This window comes from Macaca mulatta, chromosome 15, assembly GCF_049350105.2.
Source record: "Macaca mulatta isolate MMU2019108-1 chromosome 15, T2T-MMU8v2.0, whole genome shotgun sequence".
Classification (NCBI taxonomy): Eukaryota; Metazoa; Chordata; class Mammalia; order Primates; family Cercopithecidae; genus Macaca; species Macaca mulatta.
Genome location: NC_133420.1, coordinates 124,222,560 through 124,246,761, shown reverse-complemented (window position 1 = coordinate 124,246,761; position 24,202 = coordinate 124,222,560). Strand labels below are relative to the sequence as shown.

The 24,202-nt window shown below is 51.2% G+C and overlaps 1 protein-coding gene across 1 annotated transcript in view; it reads right to left on the bottom strand.

Annotated features, from left to right (window-relative positions):
- PHF2 (PHD finger protein 2) overlaps positions 1–24,202 on the bottom strand; it is a 104,906-nt gene that overhangs the window by 23,304 nt on the left and 57,400 nt on the right. The window contains exons 3-7 of the mRNA XM_028835353.2: positions 18,389–18,503; positions 9,075–9,235; positions 5,607–5,748; positions 1,650–1,836; positions 442–604 (exon numbers count right to left, since the gene is read on the bottom strand). Of these exons, the coding sequence (XP_028691186.2) occupies positions 442–604; positions 1,650–1,836; positions 5,607–5,748; positions 9,075–9,235; positions 18,389–18,503 (768 nt within the window). The remainder of the gene's footprint in view (positions 1–441; positions 605–1,649; positions 1,837–5,606; positions 5,749–9,074; positions 9,236–18,388; positions 18,504–24,202) is intronic.

Sequence of the window (24,202 nt, the reverse complement as noted above, 5' to 3'; positions counted from 1 at the left end):
GTGGCTCATGATGGGCTTTCTCCCTTAGCACAGGCTCAAAATGTCCCCTACTATTGCCTTAATTAGCAGCTAGTGTCCTCCTCCCTCACTGACTCTGATGGCGTGGCTGCTGTCCCCGCACAAGGCTCTCTGAGCTGGGTCTCCAGTTGTGGGCTCGGTCACAGTGAGCCCAGCCAGGATGTGAAGGCGGCTGACTGGCTGTGCAGCTCCAAGGTGGCCTCGGTGGTGAGGAGTGCTCATGCTGACCAGACAAAAAAAGCCCCGTGGCTGGGCCCTCTGCAGGGACTGGGCTGGGGTGGCGGTAAGTTCCGGACAAGGGAGCAGGCACACCAGGGACGCTGAGAGACCCCGTGGTGGGGACACGGCCCAAGGGACAGGGCACTAAGCTTGATGAGGCCCGGCAATCCCTAGGACACGGTCCCCAAAGCTGCCCGCACTCACCTGACGGGATGAAGAGGGTCTGGCCCTGCTTGACGATGCACTTGTAGCATTTGTCGACCTGGTCGGCAAAGAACATCTCGCTGTGGTTAGAGGCAGACCGCCAGCGCTCATACAGGGAGATGTTGGCCGAGGCCGGCCTGATGAGATAGAAGGTCTTCTCCCCCTGCCAAGAGAGCCTGTTGGCAGAGCCGCCCATGCCAGGATGCGGGGGTAGGGGTGCAAGTGACAGGTCCTAAAGTGAAAAGTACCCTGCCCAGGTCCACGACTCCTGCCTGCAACACTGAGGGCATAGGTGCTTTGCAATTCAGAAGTGTGGGTGTTAGGAAGGTTCTGGGTATCTGGGCCCCCAGCACAGTCAAGAGCTAAAGCCCATAATCCCACATTACATTGTTTTGAGGCACTACAAATGGTGTGGGTACCCAGGCTGCAAATAAAGCTGTAACTGGGTATCAAAAGCATTCCAGGTAGCTCCACTCTTGAGAGCCACTTGGATCCCAGGCTGGGTCAAATGATGCCACTGTGTCCCAGGCAGTCTTACGGCAGGCCCCAGGAGGGGTTCTGCCCCGGGAGCAGCGAGACCCCGTCCTACTGCAATGGGACCAAGGCAGGTTCCGAGGATGCCCCAGTGACTTGCTCAAGGCCTCCCAGAGGTGGGACGACCACACGCACCCGCCCAGCCCCAGGTCCAGCTCCAGCTGGTCTGCAGAAGATCAGTTAGCAACTGGGGGAGCCCATAACTTAGGGTTTCCTTTGTTCCTGTTGCTATTTATGTCTCATTTTTCTTCTGGCTTCCCTCTCTCAGCCTTGATGATGAAGCACCTAGCCTTCCCTGCCCCCTCAGATGCCCCCATCCTGTCCACTGGCTCCTGCGCGGGGCCCTGGCTATGGCTGGCCCCCCTTCCAGGATGTGTCTGCAACACCCCCTTTCTCCTCTAAGTGCACGGCCACCCAGCGGCCTCACCCAGCTGTTAACGAGCCTGAATCCCATTAGAACAAGGAGACACTCATGCGATTCTCTGGTCCCACATGCACCCCTGCCCCTCCACCCAGAGACATCTCCAGTGGCCTCCTGTCCCAGGGATGGACGGTCCAGGGCCCTCTGGGGAGTGGCATCCTGGCCACAGTCAGGGCTTGTGGGGACTGCAGACGATCTTGCAGATCGGTCGTGGCCATGGCAAGGCTGAGGTGCCCCGAGGGGCGTGGCTCACCTTGAGCACGTGGTACCAGGCGGAGGCGCCCCCCGAGTCGATGTGGAAGTCGGTGTAGCTGTCCTTCACGCAGATCAGGCAGTACTTGGTCACTTTGGGCTTGGCCAGCAATGCATCATCTGGCCAGTAGTTTTCTACCCAGGACAGTTTCTTCACAATGTCAGGAGGCTCCACGAAGCTGGACATTCTGAGGGTGGGAGAGGAAGGTGGTGAGGGAACCTGGGACTCCCTTTCTGATGTCCTCTGGAGAGGGAAACAGGCTCTGTGAGGCATGTCCCACACTCTCTCACCACCTGCAGGTCATGTGTCACAGCTCCCATTTCACAGAGGAGCAAACAGGATCACAGGGGGCGGAACAAGCCCAGGCACTGGCTGTGGCCCTGGCAGGAGACTGGGTCTGAGGCTGGCCTCCACCCTCAGAAGATGATGAGAAGGCCCCAAAACCATCCACCCCTAAGAGGGAACCTCCTTTCCTGGGAACTGGAAAGCAAGTCTTTCCAGACTGGCCACATGCACGTGGCTGTGGTGCACTGGGCTGGAGCGTAGACATCATTTCTCACGCTCAGCCCAGGTGCCTCTGGCGTCACCTGGATAACAGCCACTGCTCTCCAGAGCTGACGACAGGGCGCCCACGAACCCTGGCCATGTCAGGTCACTGTCCAATGCAGCCAACTCATATCCAGGGAAGATAGGGAGATGCAGAGGCAGTCTTCGATTCAATGAAATGTCACTGTCCTGGATAAAATGCGTTACGTTTCATCAAAAACGTCAAATTAGGCCGGGCACGGTGGCTCACGTCTGTAATCTGAGCACTCTGGGAGGCAGAGGTGGGCGGACCACGAAGTCAGGTGTTCGAGACCAGCCTGGCCAACATGGCGAGACACGACACTGTCTCTACTAAAAATACAAAAACTAGCTGGGCATGTTGGTGTGCCTGTAATCCCAGCTACTTGGGAGGCTGAGGCAGGAGAATTGTTTAAACCCAGGAGGCGGAGGTTACGGTGAGCTGAGATCACCCCACTGCCCTCCAGCCTAGGCAACAGTGCGAGACTCCGTCTCCAAAAAAAAGGAAAAAAAGTCAAGCTCAACAGCACCCGTGCAGTGACATTTCAGGTGCCACCAAGAACCAGATCTGGGAGTTCTTGCCTCCAGGAAGACAGGGCCTGTCATGTCTCTGCCAGCCCATCTGCAAGTGCTGCTGTCTCTGCCCAAAGGCCACACCAACCTGGACAAGCTGTCCCTGGACAAGACTGTCACAAATCACAAGCACAGTCCGCCACCCCAATCCTACCAGCTTCAGTCACAGACCTCACCTTTAAATCTCCAGCACGTTCCAAACTAGCACCCTTCTTCATCCCCCATGAGTTCACACCCACTGCCAACCTCTGAAACCTCAGCAGTCTGGGCACATTGCTGCCCACAGGAGAGGGTTCCCTGCCACAAGGGCCCTCATGACCCATCTCCAGCCATGTCCTTCAAACACCACACACCACAGGGGCCAGGCTGTCCCTGCCTCCCACCACACGCTCAAACGTCCTTCTTCCCCCTGCTTGGCCTGTTTAGGTGCAGGCCACACCTTTCTCTGAGTTGGCGGGGGGTGGTCCTCAAAGCCCCCATGGACACGCAAGGCCACCATGAGCAGAGTCCAGGTGTGATGTGTGTCTGAATTACCAGCAGGGGGCACATCACCCTAGACCTGCCACACAGCAGGCATCTCTCTGGTCTGGGGGTACATTGGTCACTGTGGGCCCCCCTGAGGCAGCAGGCCCCAAGAGCTACCCCAGACAGCACATGGGGTCAGGCCTGACCTTACCTGCTTGACCAACATCCTTGGGGACAGACTTACTGAGGAAGCAGAGCCCACTCCACGGCCCCACCCAAGCCCATGTGAAGGCTCTGGTAGGTCAGTGCCCAACAAAAGTTGCAAACAACCCCCTAATGGTCCATGGACTGGGCCTGTGGAAACAGGAGGCAAAGGGATGGCCCTGAAAGGCCCAACAGAAAACCACATGCCAAAGTACCATCTCTCCCTAGCTCTATAACCCAGACATCTCTCTGTGAGAACCCCTCAACCCAGGCAGGGCAGTAAATTAAGTTGATGGAAACACGATCAGTTATGTTGTTTGGTACCAAAGCAATACATACCACTTTCTCTGGTACCATAACCCACTCCAGTTCCCTTTTTGCCTTTGCTGTTAGGAAGCTCAAACCAAACTGAAAGCTCATTACATTTTTTTTTTTTTAAGTTTTTAAAATAAACACAGGATCCTGCTTTGTTGCCCAGGCTGGTTGCAAACTCCTGGTCTCAAGTGACTCTCCTGCCTCAGCCTCCCAAAGTCCTGGGATTACAGGCATGAGCCACCATGCACAGCCATATTCCCTTTTTGTGGCTCTTGGCATAGTTTTGTATTCTCTTTCTTGGTGTGGTTTTAGGTAATACTTTTGTTTCTCCTTACCTACCCCTTTGCACATGTTATGTGCTTTCAGGAAACAGGCATGACGGAAATGATGAAGACTGAAGCCATCCTTAGCCACCCATGCCTTACAGTGACTGAGTGTTGTGGATCGTTCCCAGGGGCCAGCAGGAGAGCAGAGACGATGTGATGGAGAGGGGGTGACGGGTGGATCCAGGGCAGGCACCGACCACACCCAAGCCGGTAGCCCGTGGGGAGAACAAGGTTAGAGCCACAAAGTGCAGGGCCAGCAGCTCTGCCACCAGGAAGCCAGGCTGGTGTAGGTCAGCCCTGACAGAGGATGCCCCAGCCAGCGACTGCAGGGCTGACAACTCGCGCCAGGAACTCAGCGGGACCAGGCCAACCAAGGCACATCTGTGTGGGGCCCGCCTTGCCTGGAAAGCAGGGAGGCAGGTCACAGAAGCTGCCCTGCAGTATCTCATGTGTGAGTGTAGACGTCTACACGGGTGTGTGCAGGTGTTGGTAACTGCGCCAGGGATGCAGGTGTTAGGAGTGTGAGTGTGCCAGTGAGTCAGTGTCTCAGTGCATCAAGGAAGTGCGTGTCATAAGCGTGTCATGAGTCTATTTATTGTGTTTGAGTGTGTCAGTGTCTGTGTATCGGGAGTGTGTCCGTGAATGTCCATGAGTGTGTATCACATGTCCATGTCATGTGAGCGGTATGCCGGTGTGTTGTGAACGTGTCAGAAGTGTGTTGGCGAATGTGTCCATGTGTGAGTATACCCTGTGTTGGTGAGTGCTGAGTGTGTCACGTGTGTCCATGTGTCCGCTAGTGTGTCGTGTCTATGAATGTGTAACGAGTACGTCCATGAGTGTTGGTGTGCTGTGTCACGAGTGTTGGCGAGTGTGTCCGTGAGTGTGAGTGCACCACGCATCGGTGTCTGTGAGTAGGGATGAGGTGTCGTGACTGTGGGTGCGTGACATATCTATGGGTGAGCGTGTCATGAGTATGTCCATGAGCGAATGTGAGGGTCAGACTGTCACGAATGTCTCATGCATTGGAGTGTTCATGAGTCAGTGTGAGTGTCATGAGTGTGTCCACGAGTGGGCGTCATGAGTATTGGTGTGTCCATGAATAAGCGTGAATGTTGTGTGTCCAGAAGTGGGGGTGTCATAGGTCTCAGTGTGTCATGAGTGTGCATTCCGGAAAAAACTACACACCGTTACCAACGGTTCTCTCTGAGGAGTGGGACGGGCAGGGCCAAGACCAGAGGATGCTTTGCCTTTCTACTCCTTTTTTTTTGTTTGAATTGTTCTCAATGTGTCACCTTCATACTTTAAAAAGAGAAACAGCTGTGGGCCAGCCTTAAAGAAAAAAAAAAAGGAAAAAATGAAAAAATTTAGAGAGAGAGAGAGACAGGAAAAATCAGTGTGTGCCGTGTGCAGTATTCCAACTCTGAGACCTTCGACCTGTGCTTCTCACCAAGGACAGCACAGCGCCCCTGCCCCAACCCCAGCCCCCACACCCCCAGGTGGCAGCACTCACCGGGTGTCGGAGAACTCGAGGTTGGTGACGTTGAGGACCCGCTTGCGGTTGGTGCTGTAATAATAGTCCACAAACTCCTTCAGCTTCATCTTGCAGTCCTTCTGCTTGGTGACGTCTGTCACATCCACACTCCGCTCCGGCCCTGGGGAGGTGGCGGGAGGAGCTTGAGCACCCTGGGAAGGTGGCACAGCCTCCCTGAGGCCAGGATGTGTGGAGTGGACACACACCCTTGGCTGCCCTCACACACAGCAGGAGCTGCCAGGGGCTGGGTGCAGAGGCTCTAGGTGCCAACGTCCAGCTTCACCTGCCTGCTTTTCCCCTGGCTCAACAAAGTACCCTGACCACTCTTCCTCTGGCCTGGTGATGCTGTGAGGCAGCCAGGACACAGGCCTCAGCAAGGGTGGCCAGATTAACAACTAAAAACACAGGACGCCTGGCCTGCCTGAATTTCAGACGAACAGCAAATACATTTTAGTGTATGTTCCAAGTAATTCATGAGACATACCTACATTTTAAAAATTAAGCTATCAAAACCCCTGCACTTCTAGGGCACCTATTCATTACTCTGAGAATTGGCAAACAAATAAAGGGAAAAGCCTTTTCTGTAGTTGACAAAGAAAAGTTCAGGATAACCAGATGAGCTGAGGAGGAAATTTTCATTACAAAAGACTCATGACCGATAGAGGGAGAAGGAAGGACAGAATTGCCAGTCGCCCTTTGCAAAAGTTCTCCATGGCTCCTCTGACCACAAACTGCAAGGCCGTGGGATTAGTGTGGACAGATGAGGTGGGTGCTGGGGCCACTGGCCTTGTCTGCATCACTGCAAGAGTGTGGTCAGGCACGATAGGCCTCCCCACGGATGGAAGCACACCCACTCAGAGGGAGTCCTGCCAAAAACCTGAAGGCAAGTCAAGCAAGCCTCTAGCCACGAGTTTATAGGAAACACCTGGGACAGAGGGACCTGCTTAGTGATACCACTGGGGACGCTGGCAACCAAATCCTGGATGTGGGACATTCTGCAGGACCAACATGGCCTTTTCTCCAACAAACCAACGGGATAAAACAAAATGGGGCTGTCAGAATAAAAGAGACTTCAGGGATATAAAAACCGAATGCAATGTGAGGGTCTCATTTGGATTCCACAGCCAAATGTAAAAAGGCACTTTTGAGGCAACTGGGAAGAATTAAACTGGGTCTTACATGCACCAACGAATTACTATTAATATAATCCAGTGCGATGATGGAATGGTGATTATATATTTTTTAAATTGTCTGCTAGAGCTATGTACTAGAATTTTTATGGGTAAAATGATGTATGTAAAAAGAATTTTTCTTTTTTCTTTTTTTGAGATGGAATCTCATTCTGCCTCCCAGGCTGGAGTGCAGTGGCACGATCTTGGCTCACTGCAACCTCCACCTCCCAAATTCAAGTGATTCTTCTGTCTCAGCCTTCCGAGGAGACGGGACTACCAGTGCCACCATCAAACCCAGCTAATTTCTGTATTTTTAGTGGAGACGGGGTTTTGCCATGTTGGCCAGGCTGGTCTCGAACTCCTGGCCTCAAGAAATCCACCCACCTCAGCCTCCTAAAGTGCTGGGATTACAGGCATGAGCTACCATGCGTGATCAGAATTCCTTTTAAAATACTACAAGAGAACAAAAAAGTAGGGAGACAGAAAATCAGCCGAAAGCTGGTGGTTTTTGTTTCCGGTGCTGGGTGCGTGAGGGTTTACTGTTTCTCTAATTTTGTGTGTGTTTATAAAGTTCCATCATAAAAAAAAAAAAATTAAGAGGAAAAAAAAGACATAGAAGCAATACAAACTACGAACCATCTCCTCCCTGCTTTTTCAGGGACAGCTGTGGAGGGAACAGGGCCAGAGGACAAACCAGGCCCCACCCGCATGATTAGGTGAGTCCAGGGTCTTGGTGGCAGGGCAGGACCCACCTCTCAGAGCTGTGGAAGGGAGGAAATTAGCTCTTACATGGGAAGAGCTTAGAAAAGTGCCTGGCACTGGGCAGGCCCTCACTATGTATTAGATGTTATCCTGTATGCACCATGCTAGGGTCTGGGAAGGTGAGAAAGAGCATTGGCCCGGCAAGCTGTATGAACATTACAGTGGGGGTACACAAGGCTGCCTGACCAGCACTGCGCAGCAAAACAGAAACAGCCCACCAGATGGCCACGGCCCGCTCTCAGGCAAACCCGTGGGAAAGCCGAGCACAGGCGAGACCAGGCGCTGGATCCCGGCTCAGGGCAGGATCAGCCACAGAGCTAGTGCCACAGCTCCAACTATGTCCAGCCTGCCCTCCTCCTCAGTAAGAACCCCACAGAATCAGCCCCTCTGCATGGACACCCAACATCCTCACCCCAGGTCCCAGGATGAGCACTTTCTAGCCCTTCTTCCTGAGATGTCTGACAGCTACCACGGTGCTCGCTCTTCCTCCTCACCACCAGTTTGGGAGCTCAGTCTCGGTAGCCCCAGGGTGTCCACGTGACTCTAAAGAAAATCCAGGGCCCTAGCCCCCTGTTGAAATTGAACTTGATGGCCTCCTGGTGGGTGCCCCTATGTGCCCACAGGCTTGTAAAGGTGACCTCATTTCACCTCCAGCACATACCCCACGAGGGGTGCACACAGGAAGAGAGTGAGGCTCAGAGCGGTGGGGCCAGTCATCTCGGAGCCCCAGCACTGAGAGGCCAGTGTGCCTGCCTGCCCATCTTCTGTCCTGGGTGTTTGCCCGTTCAGGGTTGTTCCTCCCCGGGCCGGCCATCCAGGCATCCCCCATGAGCACCTTGAGGCCCTGCAACCATGTGGGCCTCCATGCTTGGCCGTGTGGCCGCTGACCTGTCAGGGACACTGCTAGGTGTGCTGGCCTCTCCCTGCCGCTGCCTCTTGAACGGCACCCCCACAGGTGCCTCCTCTACCCACAAGTGCCCACCTGAGCCCAGTAGCTCTGGAGGGGACATGAAGTGGGCGCTGCTGATGGCAATGGCACTGGCTAGAACCCATATGGAATCCAGACGAGGAGGAGATTCTGGTGCCATGGGGGCAGGTCATGGTGCAGATGAGGAAGGCCAGGCCCCTAATCAGGTGGCCAGGCCCCTAATCAGGTAGCCAGGTTGGGGACATGGGCCCGCACCACCAGGGCCTCCCAGGCATGACAGTGTCAAGTAGCACCCACAGTAATGCAATTCATAGCTGCCAGAATCAAAGGGTCTCCCAGACCAGCCCCCACTTTGCAGTCAGAGTATCTGGGAGGGCAAGGGATCTGCCAGGTCATTTGTCATCTCAGTGGGACGCAGGGTCTGATCTAAGAGTACCGGGAACAGAGTACAGTGAGCCTTGAGGCTCCCCTGCTCATGGCACACGTGGGACACAGCCAGGGCACGGGGAAACAGCATGCACAGTGGTGGGTGCCCCAGCACTCCCGGCTCCAGCCCCAGAGCACTGTGAAGGGGATGGCACTTACCCACGTAGTTCTCGACATCGCTGACATAGAACGTGGGGGCCGGGACAGCCAGACCCAGCCCATCTTTCTTAGGGACGAGGATGGGCTCGGTGAAGCCGTGCTCCTCCATGTAGCCCAGCGTAAGCTGACTGCCTGGCACACGGGCCACCACGTCTTCAGCACTGCAGGGAAGCACAGGTCAGAGGCCACATCGGGCCCGAGGCCTCCTGTACCAGGACAGGTGTGGACAGGGCCTCGGCACTGGAGAGGCAAGCCTGGGTCTGGCCACCCACCTCCCACAGCCACAGGAGGAGGCCTGACCGTGACGTCACACGTGGGACCATAGGGCAGCCAGGGCAGATGACTCCGGAACCCCACTGTTTGGGGGAGCAGGGACATGGGGTCTCACACGTGTCAGATGGAAATGTCGAGAGGTGACAAGGGCCTGTCCTTCCCAACAAGACAGAGAGGCAAGAGGTACCTGGGCCTAAGCAAGGTCGCTCCCCCACCACCAGCACCCAGGCTGACCCATAGGTGAGGATGGGGGCAGCTCCTCCACTGCACCTCCCATGCACCCCTTCTCAGCTAGGTGCTTCTCCCCGGCAGGGCCACCAAATCACAGCTCAGGAACAAGAGCCACTAAGACAGCTCTGATATTGGGAAGGCCTTGGACAAGGCCACATAGAGAGCACGGGGTGAAAACTAGGTCTCCTGTCTCTCTCTCGCCCTGCCTAGCCTGTCCCCACATTCCTGCCCCAGAGGAAGCAGCAGAGGTGCAGAGCTGGGAGGAGGCCCCTGGCTGGCAAGGATGAACGGCATGTGCAGTATCAGCCCCAAGGACCCGGACGAGAGCATCCAGTCCTGGCCTGCTCCCTACTGGACATGGCCACCACCACAGGGCCAGAGGCAGATGAGAGGGGCCCACAGGCAAACAGGACAAATGACCTTGGCAGAGCACTGACACACCCTAGGAATCTTCCCAGGGACATGAGGCCCAGGGGGAGTATGGTCTGCCCAGGGTCATATAGCTGGACCCAGAGCTCTCAGCCCCAGTCCATGCCCCAGGCTGCCTCCTGCTCCCTGAGAGGTCCCTGGGCAGCTGTGGTCCACAGGGCCTGCTAGAACAGCCTCTGTTTGGTGACCCTGGGGACATGCTTCTATGGGATGGGCACAGCTGTGAGCAGCGCTGGGGAGGAGGACAGCAGGGAACAGGGGCAAGAGCACCCAGCAAGGCAGGGCCGAGGGGAGGAGTGCACCACCCAAGGTCTCTGACGCGGACAGACAGCAGCAGGTATGGGAATGACAGGAGCCACAGCTGGAGGGCTCCCACTGCACACCAGAAGCACTGGGAACTGCAGGAATTCTTTGCACACCAAGAGCACTGGGAGTCGCCAGAATTCTTTTTTTTTTTTTTTTGGAGACGGAGTTTCATTCTTGCTGCCCAGGCTGGAGTGCAATGGCGCGATCTTGGCTCACCGCAACCTCTGCCTCCTAGGTTTTAAGCAATTCTCCTGCCTCAGCCTCCTGAGTAGCTGGAATTACAGGCATGTGCCACCATGCCTGGCTAATTTTGTATTTTTAGTAGAGACGGGATTTCACCATGTTGGTCAGGTTGGTCTCGAACTCCTGACCTCAGGTGATCCACCCACCTCAGCCACCCAAAGTGCTGGGATTACAGGCGTTAGCCACTGTGCCCAGCCAAGCCTCTGGAATTCTAAGTAGGGCAGCGGTGTAGTCTGCGGGTTGCCCATTGCTGTGTGGACAGTGGCCTGCAGCAGGGCAGAGTGGGGGCACAGAGCATCAGGAGGCTCAGGGCACCATGCCTAGACTAAGGGACAGGGAAAGGGCCAAGGGGGTTCAGGAGATCAATAAGTCTGGTGATAGCTCAGAAAGTGGGAGGGAACAGGAAGAGGCAAATACAGACAGCCAGGAGACTATTGTGAGCAGAGGGGCAGAGGCGAGGCCATTTACAGAGGGCCCACGGTAGAGGGGCAGAAGCAGGGGACAGGGACAGACCAAGAGCTGATCTGGGGACACATGTGGTCTAAGACACATGTCAGATTGTCCAGGGACGTGCCAGTTGGGTAGACAGGACACAAGCTCAGAAGAGCTAAAGAGTTTGTGGAGCCAAGTCCCCAGAAATGCCTCAAGGAGGGCAGTTACCAGGAGAGGAAGCGGGCAGGTGGGAGGAAGCCCATTCCCAACAAAGGACAGGACTTCAAGGATCGAGAGGGCTGCAGTGCCTAATTTTGCCAAGAGGGCAATTAAAATCAGAACTGAAGAGTGTCCGTTGGCTTTGACCACATGGGAATAGCGTTAAAGATAATCCAAGGGGTACTGGACGGTGAGGAAGAAGAAAGAATGTGTACAGGCAACTGTGTGAGAAACTCGAGGTATATAAACCATTCAAACGAAGCTCTGAAAGCAACGGGGAAGGCCTCCCATCCACCTGGGCCACAGGCAGAAAATTACCCTTGATGAATCCCAATGCCAAGATCCTGTCTAGCAGTGAGAGTTCCAAACTCGCACTAAACCCATCGGTTGGGAACCCCAAACTGGATCTGGAACTAATCTGTGAAAACCATAAGACCTTAGCAAAAGGCAAACACAAACCATCTTGTAGGTGGACAGCAGCCAAGGACATACTAGTCCCAGTGGAATGTGACCCCGCTGAAGCACCATGCTCCACAGAAGGAAGTGAACCACCAAGAGGGTCAGTCAATAGACGCACCAGTCCAAAGAGACACCAGAACTGAGGATAACAGAACAACTGAAAAGAGATTTGAAGATAAATATATTGGAACACATTCAGAAGGAAAACAAGAGGATGCGGCAAGGCACAGGGATGTATTAAAAAAGAAAAAAGACCAGGCAACACTGAAAAGGAAATTTATAGAAATTTTAGAAATAAAAAATATGATGATCAAAATTTTTTAAACTCAGTGGATGCACTAAACAGTAGATGGCTGAAAAAATAGTAAACTTGAAGAAAATTTTTTAAATGATATAGAGAATACAGAAGAAATGCTACTAAAGAGAAAACCGTATTTCTCAGAAGTGACATGTGACTCTCCAAATTAAAGGGGCTTACTGAGTTCTAAGCAGAATAAACAAAAACAAATGAACATCTAGAGGCAGTACCATACACTCATGTACCAAGTACATCAAACAATATAAAGAAACAGCAACTAGACTAACAACAGACATCTCATTAGCAAGAGATGTCAAAAGACAATAAAATACCTTTCAAAGAATTAAAGAAAAATAGCTTTCACTCTAGAACTTTAGATCCATTTTAGAATATTAGAATCATGTAAGAAAAAAGACAGTCATTGTCAGACAAGACAGTATATTTTTCATAAGCCTTTGCTGAAAGAACTAAAAGACATAATTCTATAAGAAGGAAATCAAACCTAGAAGAAAGGTGTGGGATTCAAGAAACAATGGAAAACTAATCTACAGATTCCACACAATCCCTATCAAAATCCCAACTGACTTCTTTGCAGAAACCGACAAACTAAACTTGGAATGCTGAATAAAAATGCAAAGCACTCAGATGACCAAAACAGATTTTTAAAAGAACAATAATGTTGGAAGACCCTTCCCAACCTCAAAATTCAATACGAAGCTCCTACAGTCAAGACTGTGGTACTGTCCTAAGAAAAGATATACAGAGCAATGGAATACACTTGAGTGCCCAGAAATAAATCCTTACACCCACAATCAACTGCTTTTCAATGAGAGTGCCTAGACAGTTCAATGGGGAGAGGCCAGTCTTTTCAATAAATGTTGCTAGGAAAAATTGATATCCACATGCAAAAGAATAAAGTTCTTCCTACCTCACACAGTATACAAAAATTCAATCAAAATGAGTCAAAGACCTAAATATAAAAGCTTAAACTATAAAACTCACAGAAGAAAACAAAGGCATAAATCTTCAAGATCTTGGATTAGGCAATGATTTATTAGCAGTGATACCAAAAGCACAAGCAACAAAAGGAAAAAAAGAGGTAAGTTAGACTTCGTTAAAATGAAAAACTTTTGTGCTTCAAATGACACTGTCAAGAAAGTACAAAGACAACACAGAATGGGACAAAGTGCCCGGTAAGTGACAAGTATCCAGACTATGTAAAGAATTCTTACAACTCAACAATAAAACAACAGATAACCCAATGAATATAAGGTGGCTAAAATAATGTGGAACTGTACTTCCGGTTTCAACTCCAACATGTAAAGAGCTTGGATGTTGTCACTCCCCTTTTCCACACAAGAAAAAGGCTGAAAAAACAGAAGATCAACAACTTTTCTTATATTCATCAGAGAATTGAGCTCATAGGACAAACAAACAACCACCCAAAATCTGAGGAGACAGAAAATCATAGCTGAGATCGCCTTACCTGGAGCAGAAGCTGCTGGAGGCAGTGACCTGTAGGGACACTTAAGTGATAACTTTTGACAAACTGCCAAAAGTTAAGTGTAGATCAGTTTAAGAGTTAAAAACTCCTTAATCCGGCAGGAGGATGGAAATAGGAACTATTTTTTTTTTTTTTTTTTGAGACGGAGTCTCGCTCTGTCGCCCAGACATACACCGAGAGTGTTGTTCTCCACAACAAAAGTCTGCTCCCCTGTATCAGACTCTACTGGACATGGGGAAGGCAACTGGTCACCTCCAGCCCCCACTAGCCTTCCTGTCTCAGATAAGGAAAGAAAAATTAAAAAGGCTGAGAAATGCTCCTAATGATCACAGCCCAGACTCTATAAAACTGAGATTTAATCCTGAAATTATAGAACACTTCCCCTCCCCAAAACTTACTACCATACATCAGGGTAACAATAGCTGACTATAACTGAGAGAGCTGCAGACACAGACTCTGTTTAATATGAAATTCTTAGGAAAACCCAAAGAAACCGGGAGAAAAACAAAGAAACTAGAAGAAGCTGACATCTCTGGCACCTAGAGCTAGAGCAAATTTAACACAGCCCAGGTCCTACCCAGATTAACATAAAACTTCACACTAAACCCTAATTACCTCAATTCCTATTACACAATACATCATGTCCAGCTTTCACAAGAAATTATAAAGCCTGCTAAATGGCAAGAAAAACCATAGTCTGAAGAGACAAAGCAAGCATCAGAACAAGACTCAGACATAGCACAGATTTCTGAATTATCAGACAGAAAATTTAAAATAACTAGGATTAATAGGTTAGCTACACTAATGGGAAAAGCTGACAACATGTAAGAACAGATGGGTAATGTAAACAGAGAAATGGAAACTAAGACACAGCCAAAAGGGAAAGGCTACAAATTTAAAAATAATAATAAAAGTAGCAAAAATGAAGGATGCCTTTGATGGGCTCATCAGTAGACGAGACATTGCCAAGAAAAGAACCAGTAAGCCTGAAGTTACGTCAATAAAAACTTCCAGCCTGAACTCCAAACAGAATGAAGAAGCAGGTGGGTGGGGGTCAAGGGGAGGAGTAGAATATCCAAGAAATGTAGAAGAAGAATTACAAACAGTGTAATGTGCATACTGAGAATATAAAAAGGAAGAGAAAATGCAGTAGAATAAATATTTACTTGAAGTAGTAAGGGCTGAGAATTTTCTAAAATTAATGGCAGACATGAAACCAAAGATCCAAAAATATTAGACCACATAAAGGAGGAAAAATGCCAAAAATTCTGCACCTAGGCATATCATATTCAAACTGCAAAAAAAAAAAAAAAAAAAAAAAAAGACAAAGCAAATATCTTGAAAGAAGTCAGATGAGTGAGGTCAACTTCCAGCATGACAATGAACTGGTGAAAATTATTTAAAAAACAATTATTCAGAGCCTTCTGGAAATGGTCCCAAGACCAAAGAGCAAATGAAGAAACATCTATTTAAGAAAATCTCCAAAAACTCAGTAAGAAGAGTCTGTGACATTTGGACCAAGACTGCTCCCTCCATTCCCATTCAGAGCTCAGAGAGGACACTCCACTGTGCTACAGCCAAGAACACAGGCTTCATCCCCACCAGCTCCCAGCTAGAGAGCTTTCTTCTTGGAAAAGCAGGACTTCCACTTCTCATTCTGCCCCAGCTGACGGTTGCTGAGTTTAAGTCTGTGGCAAGTAGTGCCAAGGGGTGAGGGCTGCCTTCTTGCATCCAGCTCTGACTAGTGAAACTGAAGCTCTCCCTTGGGTGTGGCATGCTGATAGTACTGAGTGGGGCCCTGACCACCCTCACCTTGCCACTTCTATTCGAGGTGATATTGGGGGTTCTTGGCACAGCAATTAGGCAAGAAAAATAAATACAGGTCACCTAGATGGGAAAGGAAGAAGTCATACTATCTCAGTTTGCAAATGACATGATCATATGTGTATAGAAAATACTAAGGAACCCTCTAAAAAAACTATTAGAACTAATAAACTAGTTCAGCAAGGTTGCAAGATACAAGATCAACACATAAAAATCAATTGTATTTCCACACACTAGCAATGAACAATCTGAAAATTAAGAAAACAATTCTATTTACAAGAGCACCAAAAAGAATAAAATACTTCAGAATATATTTAACAGAGGAAATGTAAAATACTTTGAAAACTATAAATCATTCTTGAAAGAAACTTAAAAGATCTAAATAAATGGAAAAGCATCCATGTTCACAGCTTAGAAGTTTTAACATTGTTAAGATTGAAATACTTGCAGAGTGATCTACAGATTGAAAGCAATAGCTTTCAAAATCCCAGCTGACTTCCTTGTAAAAATTGACAAGCTGACCTTAAAATTCATATGACATAAAAGGGACCTAGAATGATCAAAACAAACTTGAAAAAGAAAAACAAACTTGGCCGGGCGTGGTGGCTCACGCCTGTAATCCCAGCACTTTGGGAGGCCGAGGTGGGCAGGAGTTTGAGACCAGCCCGGCCAACATGCTGAAACTCCGTCTCTACTAAAACCACAAAAAATTAGCCAGGCTTGGTAGTGCAAGCCTGTAGTCCCAGCTACTCAGGTGGCTGAGGCAGATGAATCACTTGAACCTGGGAGGTGGAGGTTGCAGTGAGCCTAGATCATGCCACTGTACTCCAGCCTGGGTGACAGAGTGAGATTCCAACTCAAAAAAAAAAAAAAAAAAGAAAAGAAAAAGAAAAACAAACTTGGAAGACTTGTACTTCCTGATTTCAAAACTCACTATAAATTACTATAGTAATTAAGACTGTGTGGTACTGGCATAAGCAGATATGTAGATCAGTGGAATAGAATTTAATATCAGAAACAAACACATCTATGGCCAATTGAGTTCGACAAGGGTGCCAAGACTGTTTACTAGCAAAAGAATAGTGTTTTCAACCAATGGTACTACAACAAATGAAGAGCTGCATGCAAAAAAAAAATGAAGTTCAATCCTTACCTCACACCGTATATAAAAATAAGCTCAAAACGTATCAAAGAACAAACTGTATGTGCTAAAACTACAAAACTCTTAGAAGAAAATGTATCAACAAATCTCCATGACTTTGGATTTGGCAATGGATTCTCAGATATGAGAACAAAAGCACAACAACAAAAAATAGATTAATTGGACTTTATCAAAATTAAAAACTTTTCTACTTCAAATGACACCATCAAAAAAGTAAAAAGACAACCCACAGAATAGGAGACAGTATTTTGAAATCATATATCAGGTAATGGGCTTGTATCTAGAATGTACTATATATGAAACTTTTAAACTCAATAATTTTTTTAAAAAGCAAAAACTAAAAATAAAAATGGGCAAAGGACCTGAATAGTCATTTTTCCAAGGAAGATATACAAGGATCGACAAGTTCATGAAAAGATGCTCGACATCACTAATTACTAGAGAAATGAAAATCAAAAAATAAGATACCAGTTCACACCCACCCACATGGCTAGAATCAAGTTAAGTCAGATAATAACAAGTTCTAGTGAGGATGTGAAGAAATGGAGACCCTCATATGCTGCTGGTGGGAAGGTAAAATGGGGAAGCTGCTTTGGAAAACAGTCTGACAGTTCTTCAAACAGTTAAACAGTTACCATATGACCCAGCAATTACACTCCTAAAACAATAAAAGCATATGTCCACATAAAAACTCATATAAAAATGTTTATGGCACAATTATTCATAGTAGCCAAAAAGTGGAAACAACGCAAATGACCATCACCTGATGAATGGACAGACAGAGTACCTATGTGGAATATCTATATGATAAAATATCATTCAGCCTCAGAAAAGGAGTGAGGTGCTAACACATGCCACAGCACAGATGACCCTTGAATGCACTCTGCTAAATGAAAGAGGCCAGTCTTGTTGTAGAGCTCCATTTATATGAAGCAAATCTACAGAAACAAGAAAGTGGATTAGTGGTTACTAAGGACATGCTGGGAAAGGGGATGGGAAGACAGGGATGATGTATAAAGGTAATGGGATTTATTTTGGGGGTGATGAAAATGTCCCAAAATCAGTGATGCGCACATATCTGTGAATACGGTAAAATCCGCTGAACTGCACATTTTAAATGGGTGAACTGTATTATATGTATTTTATCTCAATGAAGGTCAGAAAAGAAAAAATAAAGAAGCCAGGAGAAAAATACCTTGCCCAGAGAGGAGTCAGAACAAGAGTTCCATTGGATTTTGCATCAGAAATCACACACGCAAGAAGGGAGTTGGAATTTAAAATGTCAAAAGAAAAAAACCCCGCCAACTTAGGATTCTGTGTCCAGCGGAATTATCCCTCAAAAGTGAGGGAGAAATAAAGGCTGTGTGACAAACAGAAACTGTCTCTAGCTCAAGAACGGCCACAGGGCAGCTCGGAGGTGCTTCCCCTAAACAACTCCTTTCTCACCAGGAGCTGCTCCCAGCTGCGTCCTCCCTGTGGCCAGAATTCTGTCCTCTGCCCTCATGCAGAACAAGAGTGTGGGCACTGGGGGTCTCTGAGAAGGAGACATGAGGATGACGCCTGCCTGGGTCATGGGAGCACGCGTGTGGGCTGAGGAAGGACTGGGAGCCAAGGGTTCAGGAGAGTACCTGGCAGGTGTTGGGCATACTCAGGTTGGGAGAGAGGGGTCCCTTCCACCCAGCAGGAGAAGGGTCGCCAATGCTTGTTCCCCACCCCCAGGGAAGTGCTGACCAAGGGGAGGAGAGTTTGGCCCATTTGCAGGGAGCTCTGGGTTGCTGGTGCGGACTATGCTGCCTCCAGGAGACAGGCTCCCTGCTTCCTGCTTTCCAGCAAGCATAGCAGAGGGAGCTCCCAGTGATGGATAGCAGGGCGAGGGACGGAGAGAATGCTCATCCCCTGGCTGTAGGCGGAGCATAGAGGGAGGGCCAGCCCACCTGGGAAAGGTCCGGCTCCGCAGCTCCTTGATGAAGAGCTGGCTGCCGTTCTGCACAGGCTTGACATCGGGCGCTTGCCCCGGTCCGTGTTTGTGCCAGGTCCGCTTCTTCTTTACTGTAGAGGAGACCGGAAGAAAGGTCCATCACACAGCGCAGCCCCAGCAGGGCTCCACAACCTCCCCTAAGAACCTTGGCACCCAGCCTACTAACAACTCCCAACATTGCTGGGCTCACACTCACCTCCCAAGGCTGATGACAACCCCACCCTGCCACACACAGAGAGAGGAGTCAACTCCCCACCTCGACCTCGTGTCCTCTCCCATCCCACACCTCACCGCGGATGGCACCACTGTCCTCCATTCCCTGACCCAGAAGCTGGGGTCTCCCAGGACCCCTCCTCATTCAGGCTCTGAGTCTGCAGAGACCACCAGGGAGGCAACTCCTGAAAAGGTCCTCAGCCACGGTTCGGCCTCACCATCCCAAGGCCTCCACAGCTGGACTCTGTCACCTCCCTACTGGGACCTCCATCACCCCAATAGCCACAGCCACGGACAGGGGCAGGTCAGGTCCTACCATCTTTTTCCCTCTCCTCCCCACCTCTCCAGGTGGTGCACATCCCCGCTCCTCTGTGCTGGCCACACTCCAGCCCTCCCCTGCCCACCGCCAACCATGGACCTGTCCACCCCACCTACTTCCTCACACTGCCCAGGTCACACCTTCTCCCGGGGCACAAGGTATACACACCCTGGACTTCTTACATGTGCATGTGAGCACATGTACACACATCCCTAGTGGACTACACACCCGTGGAACAATGCATGCACACACACGCATGCACACACACATGTACATACACATGCACACACCCCTACCGAACCGCAAGCCCTATGCACGCACACACCCCCCTACTGGACTTCAAGTCCCTGAAGGGAGGGAAGCAATTTCTTCTCCACCCTGCTATGTCCCTAGCTCCCAGCCTTGTACTCAACCAGGCAGAAAAGAGCAGCTGGGGTAAGGGAGGCCCATCGGGGCATGGAGATGCCCTCCTTGGGGGCTGCTTGGCTGAGTCTGACACAGGCTGACCCTTGAGCAGGAAAGGGACTGAATTCAAGAGCAGAGCCAGGCAGGGCCCGTACGGTGCTCTTCCTTCACAGACAAAGGTGAGGTGGGGGGCGCAGGGGATGGGGGCCTTAGAAGGCCATGTGTCATTCTCCTGAGTCTCGGTGGCTGTGGGGGCAAACGGAACTAACAATCACCTAGTGACAATGCCTGCCTCTGAGCAGGCTCTGCTACCAACTCAAAGGAGCAGGGCTGGGTGGGGCTGGGATCTCTTATTTGCAAAGAACCTTCGCATTGTGTTCAATCTCTCTGCCCACAATTCAAATGGACACTATGGAAACTTGGCAAAATCTGAGAGTCAAGGCCAGAAGCCAGGACTTCTGAAGGAAGCATCAGACACAGATGAGCAACAAAAAGGGTTCCAATCTGTTTTAGCCAATCCTCTTCTAGCTGTGTAACCTTGGGCAAATTACTTGACATCTCTGTGCCTCACCTTTACTAGAGAAAGGCTCACACAGGCCTTGTGGGGTGGCTGTGGGATTCAGGTTGGCACATGCACAGTGTCTGCTCCAGACTCCGCTGGGCATTTTCTCAGGGCAAAGCCACCTGGCGTGGTAGCTGCTTGTCCACGGACAGAACACACTCGCAGGCTGGCTTGGTGCTCCTAACAGACCCTGGGCTCATCCCTGGGTGCCCCCTGTGACCAGTACTGGGCCCAGCACACAGTGGGCACAGGAGGAGTGTCTGCAGGCAGATGAAGTCTCCTATCCTTGTCACACTGGCTGCTCAGCTTCAGAGCAACTCGGAAGGAGAGGTAGATGCATCTGCCTTCATAACTATCAACAGAGAAGGCTCAGTTCAGCCCATGCTCCTGACCTCTTGGTGCCAGCCTGAGCCAGGCAATGCCAGGGCCACAGATAACTCCAACCTGCCCTCCTGTTGCAGTTTGCAAGCATTCACTGAGTAGCTTGGCTCCCTGCAAGGCTGGGAGTGCTGGAGCAGGTGTCACCCAAGCGTCAGATGCCTGGGAGCCCCTGCTTCTTAAGAGCTGAGATGGGAAGGGGGCCAAGGCTGGCCCTAGAAGTGTGTGTGCTGAGATGTTCAGCCCAGAGCATAAAGGAGTTGGAAAAAAGACACCCCCAATGACAGCCCAGACCCTCCTGACCCCCCAACAGTCCTAAGCCTCGGTGACTGTGAATACCATCACCTTCCTGCTGGGCCTGCTGCTACCGGGGGAGGTGTGGGTATCAAGGGAGCAAAGGGCTTCAGAGTTCACAAAGTGCCTTCCCTGCCTTGGAAGGCCTCGTGGAAATGGAGGCCGTTATATCTACTCCATGGGGGAGCCAAGTGGGACCTAGGGAGGAAACTTCCAGAGCTGAGCTTTCTGCACCAAGCAGAGCTCCCTGCCTGCCCTTAGGTTACCACCTGTGAGGAGTACCGAGTGTGGGCAGGGCTCCAAGGAGGGGCTGCAATGAAGGTCCAGGACGGCGGCGGCTCAGGCAGGAGCGCGAGGCAGCCCAGGCAGGAGCACGAGGCAGCCCTGTGATTACGCGGCAGCAGTGACACTGCAGCTGGGAGAGGCCTCAGGGCTGGCTGAGGAGATCAAGGAAGAGGAGGCAGCCCACAGAGACAGGGTGCCACGGAGGGGAGCCCACGGAGGGGAGCCCACAGGGGCCCAGCACGGCCGGCAGGGTGAGGGCATCCTCCCCATCACCTGTCTGCATGGTCATTATTTCATCGATCACACTCCTGTCCGAGGACGCTCACTGAGGCCAAGGGCCCCCGGCTACACCTGTGTACCTCCTCTCTTGTGGGGCAGGGTCCACACGTCACGGATGAAGCAACTGAGGCCAGAGACGTGGGGCCATGCCAAGGTCACCAGCAAAGGTACACAGAGGGGCAAGGAGGCCGACTGTCCCTCCTGCTGCTGGCATGGGGCACCCTGTCCCAGAGCCACATGCGGAGCATGACGACAGCGCCCCTGTGACAACACACCGAGACAGCCGCTGAGCAGAGTCACCCCAAACCCACGGGGCAGGACGGGATGAGGAAAGTCAGTTCAATAAGATAAGTGAGTGCGTGTAAGTCAGGAGCTGCAATTCAGGCCCGCTTCTAACCATTCCTCATCAGATAGGGATGCCTTCCCGAGTTCCTGGTCAGGCACCCTGGGACACCTGTACCCAATCCGTCAGTCAGGTAAACCTGTGGGCCTATGGTCCCTGCCCACAGGCCATGGCCAAAATCAGCTCAAGGGACATACTGGAACAGGGAGGGATCCTGCAATCCCCACCACTGTGGCTTTCAAAAAGAGGGGGCAAACTGTGAGGACCAGGCCTCAGGCACAGCTCGCTCTGGAACCCTGAGCAGCCCCCATCCCCACCCGCAAGCCAGGGTGGCAGGAGCAGGACAGGTGGAGGCAGGCTCAAGGCCTCCAGAGGTTCCCAGCACTGGCTTAGAGCTTCTCCAGGGACACAGAGGGGCCCTCTTGTCCCTAGAGCGCCTTGGTGTGCAAGGCGTGCCTGGAGTCAATGCAAAGACCAACTGAGGCATCACAGACAGACTCTGGGCACAGCGCACACTCACTTCAAATCTGAGCATACACACCGGTGGAAGGTGCTAGAACCGTGTACCTTTGTCCCTGATGGAGCACACGTCCCTCAATAATGACTGAAAATCTGCTTCACAGGATTTATACAGCACATTCAGCACATAGACACGTGCATGCAGACACACGTGCTTGCACACACACACACACACACATGCACACAGTCGTGGACTGAACATCCGTCCCACCAAAATGTATTTGTTGAAATCCTGACCCCTAAGGTGACGATCTTAGGAGGCGGGGCCTTTGGGAGGTGATGAGGTCATGAGGACAAAGTCCTCCTGAATGGGATTAGTATCCTTATAAAAGAGACCCCAGAGAGCTGCCTCCTTCCTTCCACCATGTGAGGACACGGCAAGAGGTCACTGTCTACGAACCAGAAGCAGGCCCTCACCACACTGAATCAGCCAGCACCTTGATCTTGGACTTCCAGCCTCCAGAACTGTAAGAAATCAATTTTCTATTACTTAAGCCCAGTTAAGTAACTGGGGCCCAGTTGCAAGCTGAAGCACCAGACCCCCACAGCCCTGTGGGATGAGTCCTATGGAATCAGCAGGGGCAGAGGGAGGATGCAGGTAATAGGTGGAAGGGGCCCCAGCACCCCTGTTCTGTGAGCTGAGGCCGGGTCGAGGGAGCCTTGGAGGCCTGGCCTCACAGCTGGTGATGCTGGGGCTGGGGCAGGTGGGGCTCTCACTACTCTGAGGACCGGGCTGCTCTTTTTTGGCCTCTCCCAAGGCCTGAACACTTTGTGCCTGTCCATTGCTGGACAACGGCGGGGGCTGCATGTGTTTCAGGTCTCGACCCGATCCCCAGCACAGCCTCAACAAATATGCAAGAGGGGGATGAGGAGAAGCTAGCAGCTCTTCTGAACTTACAGGCCGATGGTTTGCCTGTGGGGAGGTTCCGGGATTCCTAAATTGCCTTCTTACTCCTGGTCCCCTAGAGTTGGCTGCATTTATGCTCAGAATGCATCTGCCTATGGCAAGCTCATTAACCTATCATCTGGGTATTGCTCAGAAACAGCAGGAAGGATCAGCCTGGCGGGGTATCTTCGTGTTTCTGGCACCTCAATGAGCCCACCCGGAAAGCTCAGGGCCAAGCTGTCTTTACAAACAGGAACGACACAAACAGGGCTGAGCTTCCAGTGGGAATCTGGGGCTGCCCCATGGGGCCTAGGAGGCAGGTGTCAGGGCAGAGCAGGGTTGGAGCCAGGACACCCCAGGACGTGCTCTCCTGGGAGGCAGGACCCTCTCAGGTCCCCTGAGTGGGGGGCTCAGGAGGATGCTGGGGTGGCGTTGCTCTTGTGTGGTTTGTACACATGTGCATCACTTGAGAAGAGGCTTTCAGACTGGTAGAAAAGAAAGTGTCGGAAACCCCTGGGCCAGGAGCCCCTTCTCCTGATAGTCAGCATACGTTTCAAGGGGTCCTTGCTTGGGGGCTCCTGCATGAGTTGGGGTTGGGGTAGAGCAATGGTGTGGTGCTGGGGTTGGGCAGGTTTTACACATGGGTGAGCACACAGTTTCGATTTCTCTAATGTCCCCAGGCATCCCCAGAAACAGCCCACCTGCCATGGGAGTCCTGTGTGCCTGCCTCACCCAGACCCTGCCCCTGTGCCTGCGGGGAGTTTGGGCAGAGGCCTGGTGTCCCAACCTGCCCTCTATTGCACTAAAACATCAGTGCAGGCTCCCCTTCCCGTCTCCTATGGCCAACCGCCCAGGGAGAGACATCCAAACTAGCAGACAGTGCTGAGGTAGCAGGCGGTGGGACCCCCAGGCCCTGCCTGGCTGTACACATGCGCGTGTGCATGTATGTGTACGCTTACATTATGTGTGCATGTGTATGTGTGTGTGCACGTGCCTGTGTGTATGTCACACTCTGTTCAGGCTGCCATAACAAAATACCACAGACTTCTCCAGGGCTCAGGTCAGCAGGGATGTGATCAGCTGACCCAGCCAGGGCCCATGTCCAGCCTGCAGATTCTGTGAGCACCCAAGACCCTCCAATGACGTGGAAACAAGACGCCACATTAAACAAACACACCCACATCCATACCATCTGTCCTGTCTACCGGCCACACCCCTCCCGAGTCCTTGCAGACCACCACACAGCTCCCCGTCTGCAACCAGGGCTGAGGCTTGGAGCTCAAGGCT